At 42.6% G+C, this 24,678-nt stretch overlaps 1 protein-coding gene across 1 annotated transcript; it reads left to right on the forward strand.

Annotated features, from left to right (window-relative positions):
- Window positions 1-5,023: 5,023 nt before the first annotated feature.
- IL7 (interleukin 7) lies at window positions 5,024-14,444 on the forward strand (the record flags this gene model as incomplete). The annotated part of the gene is made up of 5 exons (XM_084260592.1): window positions 5,024-5,474; window positions 7,961-8,103; window positions 11,851-11,937; window positions 12,725-12,877; window positions 14,292-14,444. The coding sequence occupies 5 exons, from the start codon at window positions 5,024-5,026 to the stop codon at window positions 14,442-14,444; spliced, it is 987 nt and encodes a 328-aa protein (XP_084116718.1).
- Window positions 14,445-24,678: the final 10,234 nt, after the last annotated feature.

Below are 24,678 nucleotides of genomic sequence, written 5' to 3' on the forward strand. Positions count from 1 at the left end.
AAAGATAGATGTTTGAGAGTGCTCTCCTGAACCCAAGCTTTCTTCTCGATGCTCTGAGCTATCACCCCCTCTTCCCACCTTGCAATCAAACCTCAAGTACAACAACTCAACGGTAAGTAGGAGAGCTCTAAGGGGATGAGCAGTGAGACCCCAGAAGGTGGTGGCAAGGTCTGTTTCTTGCTCCTCAGCTTCAGCATGCTTACTCACAGGCTGGAAGCCCAGGGGGATACATGTCTCCTCAATGCTACCAGCCTGGCACAGACAAAGCCTGACTTAGGCACTGGGCTCCGGTGTGTATTCACAGCTGGGAATGTGGGTAGTGCCTCTGGCAGCCAGGAGTGAGGATCCTGATTCCCACTGCTACTGCCCTATACCACATCATCTCCTCAACACTGGAAGGGCTGTTCTTAGGAAACTCCCCCTTCCCAGTGGTAATCAAAATCCCTTTATTTGGGATGTTGTTCCTGATAAAATCTTTATTGGCACCTTCCTGTACTGCAGGACAGGAAGATAAAATAATTACTACTTTCTACTGAAGGCATAAGCTTTTCCACAGCTTGGTAACAAAAGTTTCCTGTGAACTTCCCAAGCTTCCAGAATTCTTAATAGTTTTCCAGAAATATTTTTTTTTCCTAAAGTCCACTTAGTGAATTCTCACAGAAAAACCCAATAAAACAAAACAAAAAAAACCCCAAAAAACAAAAAACCAAAAAGCGGGTGGGGGGGTGGGGGGGTGGGGGATATGTAGATTACATTTAAGTGAATCAAAGACATAATTCTTCACTAAAAACCTGTCTCCCAGTCAGGTCATGTTTTTTTCAGCACACTCACCAATGTCAGGACAACTGATCTTTGCAAAAAAGTTGCAGTGGTAATTCAACAAAATAGGTGTTCTGCTGCAATGACCAAATTAGGTGCCTTGGTCTTGCTTAAACAGGACAGATTAGAACTTCCCAAACCTGAGTATCGATGGGATCTCTGGGTGCACATTGAACTTAACTCTGAATCCCAGTTAAGTAGGGATCTTCTTGTGGCTTTGTGGGGCTTTTTGTTAAGAGGGAGAATGTGTCTTCTTCCCCCCATTGCCGTAATCTGAGACTTTTATTCTTGGAGATGAGAAAACCAGTTAACAGGGGCCATGAGTTCCACCAGTTTGTGACAACAGCAGCAGATAGGTTTTACTCTAAAATAACGTAGAAAACCTTCTAAATTTTCAACTCATTTTACCCAACAGTACGACCATTCACTAATGGTAGTGTAAGTTCACAAGCAGCTCAATGTCAAATCTAAAGTCATAAGCAAAAGATCGTTTCAAGCTGACAAGCAACAGCTGCAGAAAGACAGCACCGTTCCCAGAAGTACTTAGTTTTTTGAGAACCAAATCTTAACAAGAAATCATGTGCTTTGCAACCATCTCAGTACCCAGGAATACTGATATTCCACTGGAGATTAATATATTATGCCAAAATAGCTGTTTTTCTAAGAATAAATTCAACCAGATCAGGAGACAATTAACTGGACCTTTAAATTTGAAGTTGTTTAGAGAAACTGTCTTCAGAAAATGCACTCAGCAGAATCACAGGATACGTTCATCCACGGACAGATAAAATTAATGGTGCCTTTCAGTTATTAGCTGCACAATCCACAGTATCTTCTTTTCAAGTTTTAAAAGTTATTTTTGGAAGCAGTGTGAAAGAGAAAACTGCACACTTCTGCACTAATGCCCTGCACTAGGCTACATCTTTCCCAAAGTCATTTATTTGTAATTTTATTTAGCCAAGTTATTCACAGACAGCCCTATAAATTGTCAAGGTGTTAAAGAAGTGGGACACCCAACACCAGAGAAACTCTACAGCAGTATTTCAGTTTTATTCTCTCCCCAGAGGTTTTACCCACAGCTGCAGCTTAATTCAAGCTCTCTTTTTACAGCTCAGCACCAACTGCATGTTGTAAAACGGGCAAACCTGTATCAGTCATTTAGACTGGGTAAGGCTCAGATGGGATAAACTTTTAAACCTTCAAGATTCCTTTCATGACTTCTTGATTAAAATGAGCTGTTAAGACAACATTTATATAATCAGTCTTGATTTCTTTTAATATTTCAACTGAGTGGTGTCTGTTCTTTAAAAAATAGGCAATTATGTGTGCTGAACATAGTCTTCTGACTATGAAATCTTTTCAGAAAAAAAAATCACCGCTATGTCACTCAAAGAAGTACTTGGAAAACAAAGTGCATGTAATGATTTGAAATATTTTGAAAAGCACATAAAACTTAAGTCAAAGCTTGAATATTTAAGCACCCTCCACACACAAAGGCATCAAACAACATCTATATCGAAAGTGACTGCCACAGCACCGGGTTAGACCACATAACAGGCATCTAAATAAATATACGATTAGGGGCAAAGTACAGATCATACCATCTATTTGTCACTTTGACTAAAGAAAAAGCTTCACATACATTCACCAAACAGACTCTTCATCTTCCTAATAAAGAGCAGACAAGACTCTGCCACTACCAAAGAAAAGGGAAAAACTCCTATTAACACCAACATCACTTTTCAGAGTCTTGTTCCCATCAATGTGTAAAGCCATTATACCATTTTCAAAAATCTGAATTGAAGCAGTTATCAGTGTTCCTGATGTCTCAGTCCAAAAACTAGAATAACCGAAGCAGCTGGATAAGTTTTTCTTTATGAAGAAAAGAAGGACAGTTCATTTTGTGGATATGGTTTTGCATGAATGGAGCTTTATAGGGCAGCTTTTTCCAAAACTTAGAAAGTGTTCTAAGTGCCAACCCTAGAAACAGCTAGCCATAAAGTTGCTTGCATTACACCAGGTACTATTTCCCTCAAAAAAGACAACTTCTGTGGCATTCTCTGACCTGTGTATGTCAGCAACTTCAAGTTGTGCATGAAGGGATGTTTTCAGACAATACGTGGCAGAAGAGTGAAAAAAAGGCAATAGATGAAGGTTGACAACTTAAGACACCTCTAAGAACTAGATCTTGAAGCTATTAGGCAAAATTCTTGTCCAAATGGAAGATCTGAGCCATCTGCCACATCCAGCCTGGCATACGTTACGGGAACGAGCAAGGACAAGGACAGGTGCTAGATCTTCATGTGGAGCTGTGCTGATATTGATCACTGTCCCTTGCCCAAACAGTACTGTAGTGATGTGAAATTATTGCTAAAGTCAACCTGCTCAGTGCTGAAGGGGTGGGAAACACCCTCGCTCTTGGATCTTGTCAGAATACTTAAGGATTTCTTTTTTTTTTTCCCAAAAGAAAAAACTCAGGAGAAATGTATACCTAACCCAAAGCAGAGACAAGTAAAAAGGGCTAAAGTACATCCTCGCATCTGAATGAAGTGGCACTATTCCAGTATGAGGGAATGGGGGGAAACCATCCTAGGCATGCTACACTTTAGCCAACTCCCAGATATTCACACCCTGGTACCTATCTCTTCTTAGATAAGCACCCTTACAAGAAGGTAGAGGGGTTAGGGAATCAGCTCTTTGTGTTCATGTGGAGCAGGAAAAGTCAGCTAGAACTCAAAAAGTATATTGGGCAGGAGATGCAAAGGGGATGCTACAAAGACATTTCATACCCTATTCCAATCCAAGCCTTTTCACCTGCACCAAAACGTCAGTTTTTGCATTCTGAATAATGCAGTTCTGAAAACCACATCTGCCTACAGCTCTGTGGTTTACAACTTGACCTTTTTCTACAGTAAAACAGCTTCCTGAGCCATTCACCATCTTTCCTTAATCCTCGTATTTCTCGCGGCGGTGTGATGAAGTCTGCAGAAAATCATCCACCTGACGCTCCTGACCTGATGCCAGCAGCCTGGGGTAACCCTCGACCTGAGACGGACTCCTGGCAGTCCCGCCTCCCGCGACCTACCCAGGGACAACCGAGCGTGCCATAGGGCATTGCAGAGCAGCTCAGAAACCAAGTCTCTCTCCTCCAAAACTGCGACTCCAGCACACGGTTGCGAGTTGTGGGGATATTTTTTTTTACCCTTTTTTTTTTTTTTTGTACTTTTTTTTTTTAAGGGTTTCCTCCCCGGGATGAGCGGCTGTTTCCACGCACGCTGCCAAGGTCCATCCTTCCCTCCCTGGTCGCGCACACACTGCACTGGGCGTGTAGCCGGGGCTCTATGTAACACCCGCCGGCACGGCACGGCCCCGCCACAGCCGCTCCGGGCCGCCCGTGGGGATCCCGACGGCGCTCGCCGCTGTCGCTCTCCTCCGGGCACGCCCCGGCCCCGGTCCCAGCCCCTGCCCGACGCCGGTCCTCTCCGCCAGTCCCGGGACACTTGCCGACCTCCCCCGCGGCGGAGCGGGGATGCCTCCTCCTCTGGCGGCCCGCCAGCATCCCGCGCCCGCCTCGCCGCGCTGAAGACGCGGAGCACCGCGGCTGCCGGCGGAGCAGAAAGTGAAAGTACCTGCCGCCGGCGGAAGCCCCATGGGAAAAGCACAGCCCGGCCGTCCCGCAGCCGCGTCTGACAGCGCCGCGCCCCCCCACGGCAGGAGGGCGGCAGGGGGCTGCTGCTGAGCCCCGTCCGCCCGCCGCGGTTCTTCTCGTCCGTCCCCTCTCCCATCCCTGCGCGTCGCTCCGCGGGCTGCATGCAACATGGGCGAGACGCCGCCGCCACCATGACCGCGGAGCCGCCGGCGCAGCTCTCTGCCACCCCCCCCGCGGACCATGTTCCATGGTAAGGAGCGCGCCCCACACCGCCCCACACCGGACCGCGCCGCAGGCAGCTGCGGAAAGAGCCGCGCGGGGCGCTCCGCTTCACCTGCGCCCCGGCTGGGCTGGGCTGAGCTGAGCTGAGCTGAGCTGAGCTCCGCCGCGACGCTCCGCGCCCCCGACCGCGCTGGCTCCTCACCGGCTCCGCTGTCTCGGCGCTCCCGGCTCCGCCGCCTCTCCTGCTGTGGTGCCGCTCGGTGCCTTTTTAAACCTCTGCTGACGGCCGGGGAAATTCCCAGTTTTGCTTTTTTTTTCCCCTTTCCCCTTAGAATGAAAGTAAAAGCTCCCGGTTCCCATCCCACCCGCTGCCGGGAAGAAGGGTCCGGGTGGCGGAGGCAGGAGGACGGTGCGGGGCGCGCCCGGAGCAGGTGCCGCGCAGCGCCGGGGATGCGTCGCCTTCGGGCCGGCGGAGCCCCGCGTCCTCGCCCGGCGGGCGGCAAGAGTGACCCGCGGAGCCGCGGCGCGTCCCTCCGCACCTTTGCGCGGTCTCAAGAGAGGCAGAGGGAGGAGAAGCCGCTGTTAACCGCTCCCCTCGGGGATTGCGGGCTGCGGAATGGGGCTGTGGGGCAGAGGGTGCCGCATGCGGAGATGTGGGTGGTTTGCGGGGCGCCGGGTGACCCCGCAGGCAGGCTGATGCGGGCAGCTCGCGGGGTCCGGCCGGGAGCACGCCTCGGGCGTGGGCACGCCTGCAGTGCCACTTCCAGGATGCAGGCACAGGAGGGTTTTTTTAATTAAAAAGAGGGGCTTTTTTACATTTGGAAATACTGGAATGCTGACTTCCCGGCTAACTCTTCCCGGCTTTTCTCAGAAAATCTTTTGGGGCTTTCCAGATAGGCCTTACCAGCTTTGGGGAATTTACTGAAGGGTCGGGGTTTTATAACTAAGTAATACATGCTCCTTTTCTATTGAAGAGCTGGTTTGATGGGGTGCAGTCAATCCCAATTCCTCTGAAGTTACCTCGCTTCAAGGAAAACCCATTCAGTTTTCAGTCTTAAGCTCCTGCAACATTTTTTGACAAACGTCTTAATGGGTTCCAGAGGACTTATTTAGGAATGTTTGAACACGTTTCATCACGATGCTGGAAATGGGTCAAGGGATGTGCCGCATCTCTTTGCTTTGATTCCGTAATTTCCTCATTTAAGAAAGATGCACAATCCGTACAATACAGGGAAGGCAAATATAAAACAAGTGACTTTGCAGTTTTCATGTATTCTCTCCGCTCATTGCTGGACAAACCAAAGTTTCAAGTGATGGAATCTGTTAGGCTGATTTTAATATAGAAGAATATTATTTGTGTCTTTTGAAGCATGTTTCTGAAGCAGCATGGCCAAGTTGCTTGTATCACTTCTATCTGGAAACAAGTAATGCTTGGTTTTGGGCTTGGGTGTTTTTTTTGGAATCCAGAGTTGCAATGGCATTTTGGAAAAATCTTTTCCTGTAATTGAGATCTTGCAATTTTTTGTTTGTTTGTTTGCTTGGAAATCTTCTTTTAAAATATTAAATCTCAGTCCTACAAGCTGATAATTCACTTGGCACAGACATGGTCATAATAGAGATTTGCAAGGGTAAATCTCTGTGGAAGTCAGATGTCCACTTGGGGCTTGAAGATCTTAATGGATTCACCTTAGTAGCATTTATATTTACCACATGTAGGATCCATTTAGGGTGCATACAGCTCTTCAAACTAGATTTTTTTAGGTATTAGTAGACTTTAGTTGATCAGTACATGAAGAGGTCAGAAAATTTGGGGTTTGGGTCATCAGATGTCCCATTAAAACTTGGCAGGCAGCTTGCCACAAGAACAGTTTTGGAATTTAGCTCCTGCTGCTTCTCTAGCTGCTTTGGTTAATCTAGTTTTTGTACTGAAACATCACAGTGTGTTCATGACTAATCAGAAAATGTGGTGGGAGTCAGCTGGGATGAGCTGCAAGGGACTGTGTTTCTCTGAATGGCAGATGAGCCTGTGGTGTGACTGTGGCTCTTGCATCACCGAGGTTGGGTGGCTCAGTAAGTATTAAGGCTAAGTTTCACTGCCACCTTCTTAGTTATTCATGATTCAGCTCAGGCTGGGATTTACTAGCAATGCTCGGCCTCACAGGCACCCATCTCCCAGTGGTCTCATCCACGCTGGAGAGAAGGAAAGTAGCAGTTAGAGTCAGAGCATCCCTTCTGCCTTTCCTGGCTGCAACCCCACAGTTGCTCTGTGTGCGGTGGTTGTTCTTAATGAGTAGCAGAGATGGGTAGAAACAGCTCATACTAGTCCAGGCATGTGCTGTGATCTTTGCTAACCTATGACCTAAATTTCTAGCTCTGTTTTTTTCCCCAAAACCTTTGATTTAAGCATCACCCTAGCCAGTCTAGCTGTAGGAAAAGGTCCAGTTATGAACTTCCTAATCCTGATACTGCCTTGTACCCAGTCTCCCTCATTCCCAGCATCAGCCTAGTCACCTGTAAGTACCTTTAGGCTCTTTTGATATTTTGGTCTTTTCTCTGTGCCTATCCTCACAGAACTCATATTTTCCTGGATGTCATGCAAGGACAGAAGACCAGATGTCTGAGCAAAGCAAGATGATCCACTGAAGGGAGAAACAAAGTGAGGGGCAGTGAGATTTGCTCCAAAAGATTGCAAAAATCTTTCAGGGTAGGGTGTGTTGCCACCTTACTTCATGTTAATGGCAACTAGTATGGATTTGTACTTATGGTCAGCCTGAAAATGTGTTTAACCTCCCTTTTGATGTAAAAAGCCCATGTGGCCATGGGCATTTGTATCATCATATGAAAAACGGACAATTAGGATGAGATTCAGATGCAGATTAGGACACTTGAATGTCTACACCTATCTGACTAAGACACCTGTTTACATATATGCTATGTGGTTACAGTCCAACTATGGTCAATGGAGAGACCTTGTCAATGCTTGCAGGGAAGCCTGGAGATGAATTCAGCCCAAGTAGAGACCAAGTAGAGGGTCAGCTTGATAGCTGTAGGCTCTTAACCATGCTGGCTAAATCATCCTTGACTATGAGGGAATTTAGACACCCAGATAGTGTTTTAATCTGGAGCTGAATCTTCCCCTCAAGGTACAAGTCATTGGGTTGTACACAGACGCCCTGTAAGTCATTTTAACAGGTTATGGAATTTGTTTGTGAATACAGCATACAGTCCATGGCATTTAATACGTACTTAACTGCTCTTGTTGTCATCCAGCCTTTTTTAGATTTATCTTTCGCGTTCTGCCACTGCTTCTTCTTCTGTCTCCAGTGAATTCATCCAGTTGTGCAATGGGAAATAAGACAACTGAAATTCGTGTGAAGTATGAGAACATACTAAGCCACGACATCAATGAGCTGGTAGGTAACAGGTCTTGAGCTTTCAAAAAATGCTGATTATGTTTAGATGATAGCAAGTAATAATTTTTAAAGGCTCTACTGTTAACATATAACAAAAGCCCAATTTAGAATCACACACTGTCCCCAAATGTTTGCTTTATTTGAGGCAGTGTGACAATTTAGTCTCTTTAAAAGCTCTGAAATCTGTGGGTGCTGCCTATTTGCATGCACAAATACTGTGATACAGGTTTTTGTGCCTGTGCACTATGTTGTTAATCACATGCACCATTCGGTCCTAAATAGTGCAATATCTTACATTAATAAGTTCTTTTTTCTGAAGTAATTTCATGACTACTTCTATTTATATCTTCTTATCAAAAGAAAGGACTACTTAGCCTGAAGTCTGTTCTACTAATTGTGGACTTCTTGACTGAAGTCTTACGTAGTGCATTGAATAGAAATGCAAAGAGGCACAAACCTCATCCAGCAGTAAGAGTTTCTTTGTATTTTACCTGTTAAAATATCTTGTTTAGCTAAAAAAGAATCAACTTTTCTAGATAGCAGCAGAGAAAAACTTAACTTTCTCAGTTTATAGCTTTACCAACCAGATTTATTAGTGTCCTAACAGTTTACTGATCCAAGCCCAAACCCTACCTCCCAACTCTTCATCGTGAATTATTAACAATTACATTCAAGAACCCTTTATTTGGAGAAGGCACTTTCCATAGTTGGATTAGCAGAGCATTTCTATGAAAATGGGATTTTTCTGACAGCTTTTCACTAGACAAGAACTCACCATTCTTTGGTGGTCTTAAATCAAGATGTATTTGCATGATATACAAGTGAAATACAGTGCTTTTTCAAAGGTGGGATCAAGAGCCATTTTATTTCTTCTTATGATCCACCACCATCTTTAAGAGCATCATGCCAGTTGTTTCCAGCCTTTCTACTGTTAGAGTCAGGATGCAATCATTTAATCACATTGCGTTTGTTGAGATTATGAAGAGAGAAAGGTGCTTCTCCATAAATAAATTACCTTACCCTGAACAAGGCGCCGAAGCTGGGGAAAATATTCATGGCCATATTAGAACAGATAAGTAGCCCCTTTAATTTGGCATCTCGTTTCTGATAAAGACAAGCATTTCCTAAAGAACAAAAATAAACCCTCTAGATAGAAGTTGTAAGTTAACTGTGCTACAAGAGAAAACAGTATGTCAGGAATAACCGCCTCTGGGAGGCAAGATCCTGCTGTCTTCCTGTGGTGGAAAGACATGAGGTCCTTCCCAGCTCTGCTGAAGCTGCAGGATCACTGAAGCTGTGGGAAGAGTGTCTCGGGCTGGAGGTGGGAATACCTGCTCAATTGCAGGATGAAGCTCGATGCTCTCTGTGCCCCAGGGTGCCATCAAGGCTTTGAATGGAGCAATGCCATTCTTCCAGACACATTTTGAAAGTTTTAACCTTTTTTTTTATTGTAGTAAATATCATGGGGTTTTAAGAGACTGTATGTGAACTAAACCTGCTATGCAAATAAATAAATAAATAAATAAACAAAACTAATGAACTAATGTTTGTGAAAGGTACTAGGGATGCGTGGAATGCTGAAGCTTTTACATCTTAGAATAGACAGACACAAGCAAATTTCTTCATTTTACTGTCTGTATTTTTCCCAGATTAAGACAATCATCGACAAACAGAATCACAGAGTGGTTTGGGTTGGAAGGGACCTCAGAGACCATCTAGATCTAACCTCCCTGCCATGGGCAGGGACATCCTCCACTAGACAATGTTGTCCAAAGCCCCATCCAACCTGGCCAAGAGAAAGCAATTTGTCTTCTGTGTAAAATCAGTGCATAGTCTTATTGTAACTTAAAAGCAAATATTACGGACAGCGCTGTTTGGGTGATAGCAACTGCCCACAAGGCACTTCTCTGAAACTGAAGATCCAAAGTCAATAACTTTCAGTCCTTAAACCTGATGTACGCAGGCAGTTATGGAGATGTGGAGTGGGTTATGTAATAGAACTCCATAGGTTAATTTGATTTTCACTAATTCCTTTTCTGAGACCAGAATTTCCCTTAGGTTGCTTTAGTCACAGTCAATAAACTGCTTTCAGAAATGGTCACCATACGTTATACGAAAGATGATCTGAGGAAGTCAGTGAGAGTGAGTAGCAATGAAGGCACAGATATATAGGTTTTAGGGTGATTATTCATCTATTTACGTATTTACTTTTTTATTTCAAACTCTTGGAGCTGTGTCACTGCAGCAAAACTTCTTCTGTTGTGCTATAAGCGGAGATTGACATTATCTTCCAAATGTTGGGGGGTTTATCAGTGAATATTTGGTTCCCTAAACTCCTAATTTCAAAACTAGGTCCTGGATGAAGTTCAATTTATTATGGGTGAATTTCTGAAATACAGGCAGTGTTACACAAAAATCTGCAGAAATGCTTTAAGAATCAAGTTCTGTAATGACTTCATGTGTATGCCTAAGTAAGAGATATAACACAATATTATGATGAGCTGCCTTTTTTAAATCAAAAAAAATGGTTGTGTTAGGTTATGTGGTTATAAACTGAAGAAGGAAGTGAAGAGATTTTGTTCAGTTTAGTTGTCATGAAATCACAGAATGACAGAATGGATTTGGTTGGAAGGGACCTTTAAAGGTCCTCTAGTCCAACTGCTGCCCGATAAGCAGGGACGTCTTCAACTGGATCAGTCAGCTCAGCATCCCATCCAACATGGCCTTGAATGTTTCCAGGGATGGGGCGTCTACCACCTCTCTGGGCAACCTGTTCCATCGTGATGAAAAATATGAAAGTAGAAAGAGAAAAACTAAAGAATATATTGATAAAATATACAGTCACAGAAAGGAAGCAAGTGATACTGCTTAGGACATCTGTTGGTGCCTATATGAAGGGAGTGCTACTATCTGTTTAGATGCATGAGTCATGTATTTATTGAGACAAACATTGATAAACATTGCAGGTGATGCCCATGTAAGGTTTAAATATTCCTGTATGTTTTAAAATGTCAAATAACCAAGTAAGTTGATAGGATATGAAGGTTTAAAATTAATAGATTGGTGTCCAGTTCTAGGATCCCCAGTATGAGAGAAAAACAAAGCTATTGGAGAGAGTCCAGCAAAGGCCACAAAGATAGTTAAGGCACTGCAATATCTGTCCAACAAAGGCTGAGAGAGCTGGGACAGTTCAGCCTTGAGAAGAGAAGGATCAGGGGGTGGGGAATCTTATTAATGTCCATAAATACCTGAAGGGAGGGTGCAAAAAGAGTGGAGCCAGGTTCTTCTCAGTGGTGCCCAGTGACAGAACTTGGGGCAATGAGCACACACTGAAACACAGGTTCCCTCTGAATACCCAGAAACTTTTCTACTGTGTGGGTGACCGACCACTGGTACACATTTCCCAGAGATGTTGTGGAGTCTTTATCCTTGGAGCTGCTCAGAAGCCACCTGGACATGGTCCTGGACAACTGGATCTAGGTGGCCCTGCTTGAGCAAGGGGGCTGGACCAGATGAGTTCCAGAGGATACTTCCACCATCATCTATGCTGTGATTCTATGTGATTGTAGCTGGATTGGGGTTTTCTTTGCCTGCTTGCCAAAGGAAAGCTCAGAATTGTACACCGACCCTGCTACACCTGAGGAGACACTACAGAACAATTCAGTGTTGACTTTGCCAGTTGTTAGTGAGAAATTTGGCTCACTTGATTAATAATGTCCATGTTAAAACCTATATTATATTTTACAGGTAAATATATCTGCAGAGTATCATGACAGGTGCTGCAAGAATAAAAGACGTGAAAATAGCAAAGTGTTTTTCTGCAATGATACTCAGGTAAAATTTAACTTCTCAGAATCTACTTTAAAGGATACAGACTCAGGTGGGTTCTTTGTACAGTCCAGTTCCTGAACAGCATATTGTGATAGAGAGCAATACTACCTTTTAATAGTCAAATCATAATAGTCAGGGTTGTTCCATTTTAGAATTTGGAATTCCACCATTTGTCAAGTAATTTGATATTTAAAAAATCTTAAGGAATTTCATATCCAAGACCTCCTTTTTCCTACTGTAAAGGTTGTTTCATATTTTTAATCCAAAACAGTACAGAAAACTTACTTTATTTTGCCAATGGAAGTAAGTAAACATCAGAATTTCCCAACCCTTGTTTTCATGTTTCTACAGAAAATGATATTGGCTACACTTTGCACTTGTAATCTGAAAGCTTGAAAAGTTTGGGCAGATCTCAAATGATGGAACACACATTTGCCAGCTGTGGCTGCAAATTGTAGTGTGACTTGACAAAAGGACTTAGTCCAAAAATCGTTCATTGTTTTCCTAACTGGACTGGCTGATTTCATGGCAGCTGAGATTTCTCCCTAACATCCTTTCATTATGATTATTACTACTACTACTGATTGATACTTTTAAATATTTTGAAGAGATGGCAGGTAGGTGAGATAAGTTCTATGTTTTGTTGGAAAAGATTGCCACTGTGAAAGCAAAGGTAGCTAACAGTAGCTGATGGAGTTTGGGGTGGTTTTTTTTTAAACAAACCAGTATTATAAAGAATTAAAGGTGCTCAGAGCTTTCAGGACATATTTTTTTCTTTCTCTCTTTTCAGGAAATAGAATCACTACAGAGTATGGCATGCAATATGCTCAGATTCTTTAACAAGCGAAAGATCATCAAAGACTTTAGATGGAAAGCAACGTTGGTCTCATGTGGGACGTTGCAGGTTCTACAGTGCAAATGTGAAAGACATAAAAAAGAAAAGGTGAGTGGTAGTGGAGGTCTGCAGTTTGCTGGGAGTATGTGACAATTCTAGGAGCTCTTCAACACAGACTTTCATACCTACCGCCCAGAGGTACAGCTATCACACACGATACGCACGTGACTAATTTTGCTCTGTAGAGCATATGTCTTGTAATAAGACATTCAGATCAGTGCAGAGACAAAGACAGGCAGTGATCTGGAAGTCTACAGCAAAGATTTATGCTCTGGTTCAGCACTGAAGTACCCGAGTTAATTCTCCAGTATAAGACAAAGACCACACTAGTGCAAAGAAGGCATTTAACCTCCTCTGTGTATAATATCATTATTACTTCTCATTGGGGTTCTACCCTAAGATTAATGTTTGATTTGGTTTGTTCAAACAAACAAATAGTGTGAGTTTCTCTCCTTTCCATAATCCATTTGATCTCCATTTTAACCACAATAGCTCAGACTCAACAAGAACAGTTAGATATGAAAATGGTTGGATTTTTAGTCACTGGCAGAATCTGTTCTTTCATCTGTTGCTTAAATCTAGCACAGAGATCAAGAGAGTACTGCAGCAAAGGCAGAACCTTCTTTTCAGCGTGGCTCACAGTTACTTGTTGACTACAAAAACATTAACCAATGCCAAAAAGCCTCCCCACAGGCACCAAAGGACATAATTCTTTATGACCAGTTTAAATAGTTGGATTGAAGGCTGCATTTAAGTCCTTCTTCTCCTTGAAACATGAAAACTCTTAGAATCTAGGACCAGATGTTCAAAGTAATGTTGGTGCCTGTATTTTGCTTAGAGACCTGTGCTGAATCCAACATTTCCCTTGCCACAAAAGGTATCACGGTTAAATCATAGTAGTCAAAGGGTGTCACCCTTGAAACTTCTGCCTTATCTCGTGGTTGCTTGGTTTTATTTTAAAACAGTCTTTTGGTAAAAATAATGAACAATCATTGAATATGGACAAGTACCATGGTCTCCTTGTCTCTGGGTGACATCCTGAACACTATGACACAGCACCAACCCTTGGGAACAGGTCTGTCTTGTTCCAGCAGTCTCAAGGTACCACACATGTGGTCACATTTTTTAGGCTCACAATTTAATTGGCTTCATTTTTCCAGTCCTTCAAAGAAAGGATAAATTTTAAACCACTGACAGAAGGTGTACATGTTCTGAGTTGCACACATTGGTTTCAGCTATCCATAAAGCAGCGAAGGGAAGGGCGGCAGAGTGAGAGCATCAGGGTGATGCAGGTTATGTATTGCCATGGCACGTTTTGTGAGTAGCCCAGCTTTCTGGCTTAATTATCATCTAAGGCCCCTCCATTATAGTTGAGACATTATGGAATCTGTTTGGTTTAAAAGATGTCTATATGAAAAGAATAAGCACTTTTCAATTAACAATACAAACTGCTCTTTTTCAGGTATGCATGCAGGTAAATACATACAATAAATCAGATACAGAAGCAGCTGAACAGTCCAGAAGGAGATGTAACCAAGAATTTTGTGAACTGAAAGAAAATATCTCTCGCCTTCGATCCTGCTGGAATAAATTTGAGAAAATCATTTTCAGGTGATTCCAGGTGAATCATGCTCTTCTGTCGAAGCGGCATTACTTGGTATCTCTGCATTTTATATGCATCCTTCAAGTAACTCTGCTCACTTATATGAACGCTTTATGCCAGAGTTCTGATGGCAAGCTACTGTACCTTGTTCCTGGAGACGGAGTAAACGGAAATGGCTAGACCGAGCTGCTGAAGTCCAAGAAGTGGAAATAAAAGACCAGCGTTTGAAACAAAGAACTCTGCAGAAGTTTGTGTCCCACCTTCATGCTCTGGAAACTACTTTGAATTTTCTGATCTTTTGAGTAACTTTATAGTACCGTCGTATTGAAGCAATCTACTTACGTGGCTACTGCAATTTATAAAAACATCTTACAAGCTGCAGGTGAAGAAAATAGTGTGGAGAGTAGCTGGTTTCTTTATATAAGATGCATCAAGGGCCAAAAGGAACAATTTACCAACCACGCAGCTGATCTTGGGTCTGTTCTGCTGATGCAATGATGTTTTCAGCGTGGGTATTAAATGGGTATGCAAACAGTTAGGTTTGGAAAACCAGGGAAAAGGTTAACTTTTTAAAAAACTTAGGAAGGGTACTGATTTTTGAGAGATGTAGCACACACCTACTATCTTAAATAGAGGCAAGGCAGCAAGACCATTGGAAGGTGGAAAAGGAGATGCCTGAATGTAAGTTTGTCCAGCTGACTGGAAACAGCACTACCCTTATGTGTTTGGTTGTCCTGGAGTTAGCTGCAGGAGGAGCTAGAATTTCTTACCTTCAGATTGTGATTTCTTATATGCAATTATTTTATATAACGTGTTCAACATGTTAGACAAACAACTTAAAATGTGTGAATATTTTCAGAGAATAATATATTGGCATTTTACTAATAAAGTGTTCATATTTAATTTTGGATAAACAGAAGTATTTTTATAGTTGTTTATAACTCTTTTTGCAGTTTCTTACTTTGATATTATAACTCCTTTGGTAATAAAATATTTGCCTTCTATGGAAATGGGCTGTTGACTTTTTTGGGTGTCATTACTCCATTTTTAGCTTTGTTTAACAACTAGTCCTTAAAAGCACAGCTAGTAATGTGACCTCCAGCTGCTTGGGACTTCCCATTATAAAGTATCTATTTCTTAGTTGCTTACAAGGTGGCAGGTTTAGATAGACACTTCCATACCAGGTATCTGCCTTGTACAGAGGGGTCCAAAGTGGCAATACTCATGCCATTGCATCGAACTGGGGAATAAGCCAGGCCAACCAGAGCAGCAAATGCTCCTTAGCTGCCTCCCAAGAGAAGAACCAGAATGCAAACTTTCTCAAGGGTGTGTATGCCTAAGGTAGATCCCCTTTTACCCCTCCAGGGAAACCTCCACGCTTGATTACCTCTCTGAAATGCCTGTGCACCAGCACACACAGAATAGGTAATAAACAGGAAGAGCTAGAGGTCTGTGTGCAGTCACAGGGCCATGATCTCATTGCAGTTACAGAGATACAGTGGCATAGCTTGCATGACTGGAATGCTGAAATGGATGGTTACATACTTTTTAGGAAAGACAGGCAAGCAAGACGAGGTGATGGAGTTACTCTTTATGTGAGAGAGCAACTGGAATATATCGAGCTCTGCCTAGGAGGGGATGAAGAACCAGTCAAGAGCTTAAGGGTAAGAACTAAGGGTCAGGCTATGGTGTTTGGGTGACACTGGGGTAGGTGTTTACTACAGGCCAACTGATAAGGAAGTTGATGAGGCCTACAGACAACTTGGAGTAGCCTCACAGTCGTAGGCACTGGTTCTCATGGGGAACACAGTCCAGAAGGCTCCTTTCCATTTTAACACAAGTGGTGAAGGGACCACTGAGGTGAGGTGTGCTGCTGGGGACTTTGTACTAAGAAACAAAGGATTGGTGGGGGTTATGAATGTCGAGGTCAGACTTGGCTGCAGTGACCGTGAGATGGTGGAGTTCAAGGATCCTGTGTGGAAGAAGCAAGGCAGTAAATAGGATTATGACTGTGGACTTCAGGAGAGCCAACTTTGTTCTCTTAAGGACCTGGGGAAATCCCATGAGTTAGGGCTCTAGAAGGCAGAGGGTGTGGCATATTGAAAGGGATGGACTCCAAATTTGGATCGACATTGATTTGCATAATGCCTTCCTTTGTGGCAACGCGGACAAATACCTGGTGCTCCAACTTAATCTCCATTTGTCTTTGGGCAGTTTTTTTGGAAATGTCCACGCTGACCACAGGAATAACTAAGCCATACATCACAGTGGGTTATCAAGCACACAAGTGTTTTCTTCCAAAGAGAAAAAATATTTACAATCAGCTCAAACAATTGGTTTTAACTCTGCCAGCAGCAAATGCCTGAGGGCCCCCAGAGCTTCACAAATCATCGTGGGAAGAGACTGAAGTTCTTCAAAAAAGTTAAGAAAATAATTCCAAATAGAACTGACACTGTCGCAAACGCCTCGGCAAGTAAAGACAACTCGTGCTGCCTAGAACCTGTATCCATACCTGTGGTAATCATATTATCAACACTGGGATTTTTCAGTCTGAATTAGTATTTTCAATTGTGAGTTGCTCCAAAATATAACCGCAAACCGCCTCATTCTCAACGTGTTTCTGTAAAGCATCATTAAGTCTGTCCAAAAATTTCGTAATTGGCTCTGCTGGTTCTTGCTTTATACGAACAAAAGGTTGTCTTTGCCCTCCAGCTTCCAGAACACTTTTAAGGGTGCAGAGTGCAAGTTGTTTAACCTCCTACAAGCCTTTGGGAGGGATTCTGGCTTGAGCCGCAGTTGCTACAATCTCCTTCTCCCATAAACAAATTCACATCAACAACTCTCAGAGGGTGATGCTGACCCAGCGCCTGATTTTATGCAGCCTGAGACCTAGCAAGCTGCCTCATTTTTGATTCCCACATAGTGTATTGCAGATCAGTCATAATAAGCTGAAACACGGTTTTAAAATCATGTGGGGTAAAAACAGAACTATCACAAAGAGACTGTATCAAAGGGGTGATAAATGGAGCTCCGAGTCCATGATCAGTTACCATACGCCTGAGGTGTTTTATAAGGTTGTAAGAAAGACCATCCCATTGTGGTTCTTCAGGAGCATATATTACCAGGAAGGCATCCAAGATGTCCATATCCCCCACCTGCTCTGCTTCCTTTCTTAAAGCCACCCATTTGTTGTGAAAGTCTGGGGGATACAAGTCGGACTCTTTTTCGAGCTCTGTCTGCTCTGGATCAAATGGATCAGCATCAGAATTATTAGGAGATCTTACAGTACAGCCTATGGAAGAGGGCATCTGTGGTGGGGCTGATGCTGGTGTAGACTTCTTTTACCCCTCAACTGCTTGAGATCCAACATGCGCCTTTAAGGTCTCGAAATGGCCCACCAGGAGGATAACAAGCCAGCTGCCATTTTAGTGGCACAGTGCTGAAGTCTGACCCCAACTTTGTCCCAGATTTCTGGATGATAAATATTATGACTGTTTGTGGAAGGATTACTTTTAAAAGTCCAAAGAAAAATTCGTTGTAACTCTTCATTATCCATCTTCTTCCCATGTTCCTTCAAAATCTTGTTGATTAGATTCATCCCCATAGTTCTCAGCTGCTTACCTTCCACCTGTGTAAGGTAACTGAGCGTGCTGGTAGTGCTTCCTTGAGGCATTTGTCCCGAAGTTCAGCTGAGCTCGCCACCAGATCGACAGCGAGTCGTTTTAGTGCCCCACATTGTGGTGGATCGAAGACAACTTTAGTAACAACTGAGCAAACTTCATACCCTCTCGATGGCCGAGGCAGCAGCCTCAAGCCAGGTTTCAGTACTTTTCATTAACCACAACTTTCTTAGACAAAAGATTATCCCACCCTGGCGAACTCTGGATGTACAGGAGTCTTTCTGTCTGCAGCTTCCTTAACATTACAAAGCACATCGTGCCACCTTCCTGCTAAACAACACACAAATTTACATTTCTACAAGACCCTCCATCTCCTGCTTTACTGCCTTTTCTCTTGCTTTCACGGCTTCCCTCCAACAAGCATAACTGTCTCTTTTCTAGGGCCACTCTTCCATTTCCCACAAATGGGGTCCAAGAGAGCTGGTCAATGTTCAAGCACCTCTTCCCCCAAGCTCAAGAGTCAGTGCATCTCTCTAACTAATCAAGCAAAAGAGGCAGGAGACCTGCTTGGATGAGAAGGTAGCTCCTAGAACAACTCTAAGGGAAGAAGGAAGTTTATAGAATGTGGAAAAAGGGACTGGCTACTGGGGAGGAGTATAGGAACATTGTCAGAGTTAGCAGAGATGCAATGAGGAAGGCTAAGGCCCACATGGAATTAAATCTAGCAAAGACTGAGAGACAACAAGAAGTGCTTCTTCAAGTACATTAGCAAAAGAAAGACTAGGGAATTGTGGGCCTGCTGCTGAATGAGGTGCCTGAGGACTGGCAGAAAGCCAATGTCACTCTGGTCTTCAAAAAGGGCCACAGGGAGGACCCAAGAAACTACAGGCCGGTGAGCTTCACCTCCGTCCCTGGGTAGGTGATGGAACAGCTCATCTCTAGGTGATGGACCTCATGTCTAGGTGATGGAGGTCATCTCTACATGTGTGAAGGAGAAGGTTATCATGAGTGGTCAACATGGATTCACCAAGGAGGAATAATGCTTCACCAATCTGATAAACTTCTACGATGTCATGACTGGCTGTGTGGGTGAGGGTACAGTGGCTGATCTTGCCTACCTCAATTTCAGCAAGGCTTTTGACATTATCTCCTATAACCTCCTCGTAGGCTAGCTTAGGAAGTGTGGGATAGATGAGTGGACAGTGAGGTGGATTGAGAACCCGCTGAATGGCAGAGCCTAGAAGGTTGTGATAATCGGTGCAGAGTCCTGCAAGAGGCCTCCAAGCGTGCCCCGGGGGTCAGTACTGGGTCCAGTCTTGTTCAGCATGTTCATCAATGACCTGGACGAAGGGACGGAGTGCACCTCAGAAGGTCTGTTGATACAAAACTGGGAGGAGCGGCAGATGCACCAGAAGGCTGAGCTGCTGTTCAGTGAGACCCAGGCAGGGTAGAGTTGGGTGGAGAGGAACCAAATGAAATTTGGGGATCTTGTTGATAAATATTTAAACGGCAGATGTGAAGAGGATGGGGCCAGACTCTTTCCAGTTGTGCCCAGTGACAGGATCTACTCTGAAAAATTTTTGGTATTCAGAACAAAGACCTGAAAAAACAGTGGATTGTGCTTCACAGAACTGTGTGCATCTCCTGGGACTGGGATAAGATCTGCTGTACTGCATCCACGAAACCCCATCTGCCCTTCTGCTCATGGAGAGGGAAGAGGTTAAGAGCAAAACACACATACTGTTACGCTGTCCTGGAACACATTGCTCCCAGGACCCCATCACTTATGGTGATGATAAGAGTAGTATCTTTGTAAAACTGTGCTTGAGACTTCCACATACTCTCTTTAGCTCTAAGAGATTGCAACTTTAGCTCCAAATGTGGGGAGAAAAAAAAAAAAAAGAAACCCAAACTCAAGCCATATTTTTAATAATGTAATAGGAAACGGAAACAGATTTCTTAATACACTGCAGATAAGAGAATGTATCTGCTATTGTAAGGACTTCTCTGGAAATCCCATCTACTCAAAGAAGTCCCAGCAGACCAAAGATTAATCTTGTCTCTGTGGCTGAAGAACAGTTGCCTTTCTTTGGAAACTTATAAACAGTTGAATGTCAAGATTTATTTCCTAATAACCTCCTGGCAAGGAAAGGTCGGTTGGAACTAAACAAAAAGCACACAGATGCCATATTAGCCACCACAAAACTGGAAGCTATCAGCTTAAACGACTTTAGCAGTAGCTCACGACTTAAATCCTGAGGCCAATCAAGCAGTTTCAGGTCTACCCCAGGAAAAAGACCTGGGCAGAAGTTTATGTTTTAAATGGAGTAATTATGAAACTGTGGGAGTTTTTTGATTGCTTCCCTTCACAAGTATCCGGCCTGCCTGCTTTGAATCTTATTGCCAGATTTCCTGAGTCATCACATACATGCAAAGCCTCGCTGCTAAATGCAGTGACTGGTGCTTTTTGATTTGTTCCTCCTATTTGAGAACCTCCTCCAATCTCTTCTGAAATTACAAACGTGACAGCTATCAACTGCTCTGCAGGAAGCTACAAAGGCATGAAAACATTGTTGGGAATCACCACCACACCTCCCCCCTGCTGCTTTGATTTATGAATTTATTTATTTGGCCACAATAGAGAATGAATTTAAGTCAAAACCATGGTTTAGAAATAAATGGAATTTATGGGAAGGTGTCAAAAGAAAACAACTCTTGGTGTTTAATTAGTAAAAAGAATTTTAGCATTGTTGTTGCAAAGTATTATGAGAAAGCAGAAGGGGTGACTAACCCTTGTGGGCAAGATAGTGTTGTGTGGTTATAACAGCAATAAGGAGGTACCCAGACTTTATAATCAGAAGGAAGAATTTCTGGTGTTTAGGAAGCCTGATCAAGGCTGGCCACTGGAAGACAACGTTCAGATCTCACTTTAAACCATTTAACAGGTGTTTGCAGTTATAGTTCTTTAGCTAAGGATGGAGGAGTAAAACTCTCCTGGCTGGTTCTATGTTTCCCTCTAGTTACATCTCTTCAGCTTGTGCTGAGTAAAGAGGCGTTAGGTTTATGACAGCTTTCATTCAGCAGCTGCTTAGGGGTTTGCTTAGTTTTGGTGAGGTTTTTTTTGAGGGGAGTGTGTGTTTCCCTCTGTCTGATTGCAATGGCTTGGGAAGTAAAATAAAGAGGAAGTCAACAGGAAGGCTACATTGGAATCTCAGTTGTGCAAGAGATTTTGCCGACTCCAAGCAGATAAATGAATTTCATCCAGAATGAAGGAAAAATATATCTGCTTCCTACTGAAGTGGGTGTGGTGAAGTAAACAAAAGAGCCCCGGAGGAAAAACTTTCCTCTAAAAAGAGGAAAGAAAAGAGGAATTGGTCTTTACCCATCTGCATTTAGAAAAAAAAAAAAAAAAAAGAAAGAAAAAAAAGAAAGGAAAAAAAAGGAACCCAAAACCTTATTACAACTTCTGCTCGTGCAGTGAACTTTACAGGAAAAATATAACTTCTGCTTTTTATCCTGCTTAAATTTTTCATCAACAGAACAGTGCTCTAACTGCATGAAGGATCCCAAACCCAGATCAAGCTTAGGTTACATATTGTACCTTAGCCTTAGCCTTATTAAAAGAAAAAAGAATTATTTACAAGTACCATAGTGATAGGCTCCACATAAACTAAAGTCTCCACATAGTTAGGGAAAAGAAGACAGTTAAATTCCTACCCGTGGATCACACTGATACCAATATCTGGTATATAGTATTTTGCAAGGTGATTGAGGAATCTGAATATCACCTCACAAGTCAATTAAAACCCCCTGTCCTTTGAAAGGAATACTAAATGGTTGTCTCCCAAGCACTATGAGGAGACAGTGGATGGTCCTCACATCAGGTCTGGCACACTTGAGACCAAATACATCACAGTATTTGTCAGGTTGAAATGATGTTACATATCCCTGTGCTACCTTGTTTAAGACAATTTCACATTTGACTACAAAATGTGTGCATCACGAAGAGTTTTATTGGCATATTTGCTTTATTGTTAACAAGTGGAAAATTAGCATTAGGTGGTGATTTACATTTATTAATTAAAACAGAACTGAAACTTCAAAATTTAAAAAGAAAAAAATATATATATATACCAAATAAGATGCAAACAAACCCAGGAATCCTGAAAAAAAAAAAAACATTGGATGGTCACAAACAAAAATATTCAATGTACTGAGGGGCAAGGCAAACATAATAAACACAATGCTGACAAAATTAATCACCTCAAACGCAGGAACGCTTCATTTAAAAACACAGAACATCAATAAATAAACTTATGAATATACACACTAAGTTACATATAAAGGATGAACATCAAAAGCTAGAGCAATCATGTAAAGCAGGTATTGTAACAGTCACCAAATACTCAGCACTTTACAGATCAGACCCAAATCCATTCCCGCTTCTGCCAGAAACCTAAATACAACTGTAGAACTACGGTAAACCACGCGACATTACTTAGAACTCAAGTTCAATATTCAGCTATATTAAACTGAGTATTTGATCTGCTGACTCAAGAAGAAACACTAATTAAGAGAAAACCTGAATAAAGTATTTTCTGGCAAGATGAAATGGGGCTAAGTAGGATCCTCCAGAAATGTGCATTCTGCATCTTAATAATTAAAACGCCAACAACCCTGAACTAGTATGTAAGAGTAATCTCTTTTATTGTGAATATTGGAAAGAAAATATCAGCTAAGTAACTACTGAGTATGGCTAAAGAATCTTTTACCTAACATTTCTTCCAATAACACAATTAGGTAACTCAAACTTTACACAGTGACCTAAAAAAATATTAAAAAGCACAACAAAACCATCACAAGCTGGAATGAACTGTACTTGGAAGGCAATAAAACTGTTTTCACCAGAGTCACCAAAACCAATTTCACCGAAGATGAAAACTCTACCCTGTCATACAACCCAAACAATTATTCATAGCTTAGACAAACTGAAAAGAATTAAAGTTGCAAAAAATGTTTTTATGAAACACAAATTTGTCAGTTGAGATTAAAAAAACCTTGTAACAAGTTTGTTCTTTGCACATATACAAAGCCTATATGATGGAAACTAGCACTTCTTGAGAACTTCGCAATATATAGACAATACTATTTCATTTTATGCTCAGACTAATTACATAGCCTACATCAGTGTGTGCTGCTACACACCTTGTTTGTTACCATTTAAACTACTGCAGTCATACCTCCTTCCACTGATTTGGTAAGCGTGCATCATGAAACCGTTCACTTTGCAGACCGCGTTTCAGGCACCAGCTCTCAGCTGCAATGGTGAATTAGGAGCTAGTCTTTCTCAGATGACAGAGAACTTCCTTGACACATGAAGATTGGGTCAAGTTTTAAAACACGTGGTGAAGTTACAAGCCTGTGAACTTTCTTTCCTGGGTGCTGCGGAAAGAGTGTGAGCAGCGGAGCACCATGGAGAGCTCCCCACCCGGAGAGGTCCCTGCAAATCACCTCCTTCCTGGCCAAGGAACCATCCGTTTGGGTTGAGCTTTTCAGTCCCAGCTGGGGAGGTTAAGGGCTCTTGGAGTCTCTTTGGCAAATCTGAAAAATTCTGCCTAAATGTTCATTTCATAGGTGCAAGCTGAGAGGGTGGTAAAGCACCCCCCCCTGCCTGCTGCCCTGGCGTCGTGTCTAAGACTGAGGCTATAGTTATCCATATAGCCATACACGTAAGTTGCTATGCATTTCGATTTCTGTTCTGAACCTACCTAGGGTGTGAGTATCATGCATAAATATAAACCTGTGTAAGATACATCTAAAGATTAATCTTTGTGCTGTGTCATTTTTATTAGTGAAGCTGGCATTATTTCCTAATTCCATTGCACTTGTATCAATGCAGTTGCAATGATCCTGCACTCCCTTCTGGCACAGTGCTGTCCCTTGGGTAACAGATATCCACAAAAGCAGAATGGGATTGCAAACATCCTCAAAAGACCTCAAAACCAGCCTTTTCCTTGTTTCTTTAGGTGGAATTTTACCTTTTTTCAAATTTTTGTTGTCTCTTCTTTTTAACTGAATGGAAGCACATTAAGAAGATAGAGTGGCAGACAGTAAAACAATGCTTGTCCTAGTGCTAGACATTAGCATAGAAATCATTACAATTATCACATCAATAAATTGCGTGGTAACTACATTATGCTACTGAGGCTTCACAATCCCCAGTAGTTTCAGTCATGTTTTGTATCAACACTGCTTTATCAAAGCCAATTTTTACATTTGTGTAACCTATGAGTTCTCAGAAAATACACGCCTGTGCTCACACGCACACACTACATACATACACACAGACAGAAAGCTGCAGAGACATGCTAAATGGAGTAATTATCCTAATTTTACACAGGAACTCTAAGGAATTTAGACTTCCAAGTTAAATATATGTCAACAAGGCACCTGGAGGTGACACAAGCTGAGTTTAGAATCATCAGTGTAGTGAAACAGCAGTGTATGCTTTATCTAGAGGCTTTATCTTCTCAACTGTACATATTTTAATTCTTGAGGCAGTTAGGAACATTCTCCTTTCAGTGTATGTATCCTCCCCTGAAAATCAAGGTATAAAGGCAGGGGGG

The sequence above is a fragment of the Gallinula chloropus genome, assembly GCF_964237585.1.
Source record: "Gallinula chloropus genome assembly, chromosome: 2".
Lineage (NCBI taxonomy): Eukaryota > Metazoa > Chordata > Aves > Gruiformes > Rallidae > Gallinula > Gallinula chloropus.